General features: G+C 35.6%; 1 protein-coding gene across 1 annotated transcript; it reads left to right on the top strand.

Moving 5' to 3' along the window:
- Positions 1-257: 257 nt before the first annotated feature.
- Positions 258-1403, top strand: LOC111446409 (F-box/kelch-repeat protein At3g17530-like). The gene has a single exon (XM_023085258.1). It carries the CDS (start codon positions 258-260, stop codon positions 1401-1403), a length of 1146 nt encoding a protein of 381 aa, XP_022941026.1.
- The last annotated feature ends 2140 nt before the right edge of the window (positions 1404-3543 follow it).

Here is a 3543-nt window from a genome sequence, read left to right as displayed (position 1 = left end):
AGATAAAGATAAATTATATGATAGATTAATCAGTATTTTAAGATTATTGATTAGGACTAATTTATGAAATAATATAATAATAATAATAAAAATAATAAAAATATAATTTATGAAATAAGTAAACCATAAAAATATATTTATGAAATAAGTAAACCCAGGGCTGAAAACGGAATTTCACTCCTTTGCAATATATTTCAAACAAAAGGCGCCAATTTACAAAACATCGGCATTCTCCATCTATGGTTTCAAATTCTGTAATGGCGACGCAGGACCATCTGCCGGAAGACCTGGTGGTCGAGATTCTTTCGTGGCTTCCAGCTAAATCTCTGGTCCGATTCAAGTCTGTTTGTAGGTCTTGGTACGTTACAATCACCGACCATAACTTTGCACACAAGCATTTTTCAAATTCATTTCCGAATCACATTCTTCTGAAGCGTCTTGTTACGAGTGAGTCTAATAATAAGGAGTACGTATATTCCTTTCTCCCGTATCCCCTTCACCTATCTGGCTCGGTTTTGAATATCTTTTATCCATACCTTTGTTACTATCCTGATGAATGTGAGATATCGAATTACGACATCCGCGGCCATTCTCATGGCTTAGTTTGTCTCAGCGATCTCTATACAGGCATTTACCTGTGGAATCCTTCAACCGCAGATATTCGAGAACTTCCGCCCACGATTATTCTCGCCGAACCAGCGCTTACTTCTGTTACCAATGCTGTTGGATTCGGGTACAATTCGAAAACTGGGGATTTAAAAGTAGTTAGGGTTATGTATCATGCGGATATGACGGATATGGTGCGTTTTATTGAAGTGGATCATCTTCCTAGGGTAGAAATCTTCGATTTAAGTAAAAACAGATGGAGAGAAATTCAAACCCCTGTTTGTGGCTTTGTAATTTGGAACCCTTCGTTTGAGATGTATTACGAAGGAATGTTTTACTGGTGGGCGGAGGACGATGATACTGAATTTATATTGTCGTTCGACATGAGTGAGGAGGTGTTTGGACGAATTTCGGTGCCGGAGAGTTTTGAGCTAGATGATGAGAAGTATAGAAGTGCTGGGACTCTGAATGGATCCATGGTTTTGTTTCACTACCCGAAGAGTGGAGATGAAAGAAGGTTCGACATTTGGAAAATGGAGAAGGATTTTGTTGGGGTTTCATGGACAAAGGTATTCACAATAGCCCCTGGTTTTGGAATTGAGAAGCCACTGGCGTTTGTGAGCTCTGCTGAGTTGTTAATGGAGGCCAGCGAAGGGCAGGTGGTTTTGCACAACATCAACACCCAAGAGGTCAAGGATATTCCAATGGAAGGGAATCCTCCGGCCACGTTCATCCGTGCAGTAGTTTTCATTCAGAGTTTGTTCTCGGTGATGGGAGGAAACAATATCGCTTATTGAAACAAACAAGAGGTATATACTACTCACCTTTTATTCCATTAGGATGCAAAAAGTTGAGGAATTAGCCAAGGTTTCAATTAATAATATGTGCTAAAAATTACCATATATTGAATGGACAGGCAATGCAATAATTTTGGTTTTGGTCCAGAATTGTGTTCTCTCTACCTTGTCAGCCTACTCCCCTGATGTTTTAATAAGAGTTTTGGCTTGACTGCGAGTTTTGGTGATGACTCCGATTTAATGTGCGTTTGATTTTCTTCAATACACGGTGTAGTGTGGATTTGAGTTCATAGAATGTATAAATCAGTACATAAATCAGTACATGACAGGATTGGAGCATGTCTTCAGCGGAAATGTAGCAAGGTACTTGGTGTTCATTTGCCTTTAATCTTGAGTGAAATACAGTTGCGTTTGTTACTGAATTTTTGTACTGATTGAATGAAGAAAATACCCTTCAAATCAAATTCTCAACACAGCTTTAAAAGTTTTCCAATTGTTTGGGCCACCAAAATGATGCTAGGTGTTATTCCAAACATATCAAAACTAATGTTATAAAAAAAAAAAATTGAATCCATTAAAGATTTCAATTTCCAGATTGTTGAAAGTCGGTGAGAAAGTTCCCTTAAAAAGGACAGCGAGAAAGCTGCAAGTTACATGGGTTATGGAGAAATATGTGAATTATTTGGATAACTTGAACCATTTACATAGTGACCGATGATTCTATGTATATGAACCACCACATTAATCATGGGAAGAAAATGTGTCACAAGATTGTTGTAATTCACATCATGAAATGAACGGCTCGCAAATTTTAGAGAATTTTTTATTTAAAATTACAACTCTTGACATGTCTTATAGACTAATGTTTTATTTGTGTTTTCTTTGGCCAATCACTAAATTTTGTACGATTCTATGTGTTTAGGTTGCATGTTTACGATTACTAAAAACTTGACATAATTAATCTTGCTTTTGGAGTAGTTCGAGTCTGAATCAAATGTTTTTGTCTTGAGATATTTGATCGACAATGTATTTTGAATCTTACTTCATTTGCAGTGATTCCTCTATGACGTCGTCCCTCTCTTTGTTCTTTCAAACTCTTCTCCTCCCTCGAATACTGTTCGTCTCTAAACATTTTTCCTCCCTTTCATTTTCTCTTTTCTCCTTCTGCCTTTGCACAAATCCTATATATGCTTCGTCCCTCTTATTTTTTCTCTTTCAACTCATGCCTTTCCTCCTTACTTCTTACCTCCTCCTGAGTTTGACTTTAGGTTATCATTCTTTTATTAGATCTATTCATATATATATATATATATTTTGTGACTTCTATCCACCAACGGATTGGCTCTAACTATTTTTGATTGGTTTGGATTTTGAGGTTGCATGTACCAAAAATAAAGATTTATGGTAGGAGATCATTTGTGGATGAGTTCTACGTTTGTGGAGAGGTTCCTCTCTTAGATCTACACATGTAGGTAAGTATTTCTATCTCTAATCCAAACCTTTTAATTTTTACCTTCCATTCTATGGATGAAAATGATGTTTATCTATTAATTTTTACCTTGGATTCTATGATGAAAATTACTTTTATTGAGGCCTGTTTGAAAACAACCATTCATTGTGTTTTCCAATCATTTTTGCCAATTTCAAGTTCTATTTTTGTTTGAACTTATTTTTTACGTACAAAAATCAGGCTAGATTTTAGTCCGGTGCATGTTTTGTTGAGCCCTTCTAAATTTTTTTATGAAATCGTTTGTTGTAACGCCCACTCCCCAGGAAGTTCGACTTACAGTCATTACTACTAACCTTAATTAATTTTATACAAAAAGTTTTATATTTTAAAACTAGTTAAGAGAATGCAACCATCATTACCGGTATGTCATAAAACTATAAACAATTATACACCTCTAGTTTTCAAAATAGGACAAAAAGTAGATCCAACAAAATCGATTCAGATCTAAGTAAGTTCTCTAAAATCTCCAGCTCATCTACAACATCGTCCCCATCACAGTGCATCTCGTCTATCCGAAAAGAAAACTAATTTTAATGAGTTTACTAAATATACAGTACCTTGTTAAGTTACTGTACATTTAAGTTTTATAATTAACCTTCAATTTGAATGTTTTTGGGCGGATCAAGTCCT

The sequence above is a fragment of the Cucurbita moschata genome, unplaced genomic scaffold (assembly GCF_002738365.1).
Source record: "Cucurbita moschata cultivar Rifu unplaced genomic scaffold, Cmos_1.0 Cmo_Scf00001, whole genome shotgun sequence".
In the NCBI taxonomy this organism is placed as follows: Eukaryota; Viridiplantae; Streptophyta; class Magnoliopsida; order Cucurbitales; family Cucurbitaceae; genus Cucurbita; species Cucurbita moschata.
This window is presented reverse-complemented; position numbering and strand designations above follow the sequence as displayed.

What these genes read in the sequence shown, in the direction of transcription:
- LOC111446409 (XM_023085258.1), top strand. Translation starts at nt 258, where the DNA reads ATGGCGACGCAGGACCATCTGCCGGAAGACCTGGTGGTCGAGATTCTT.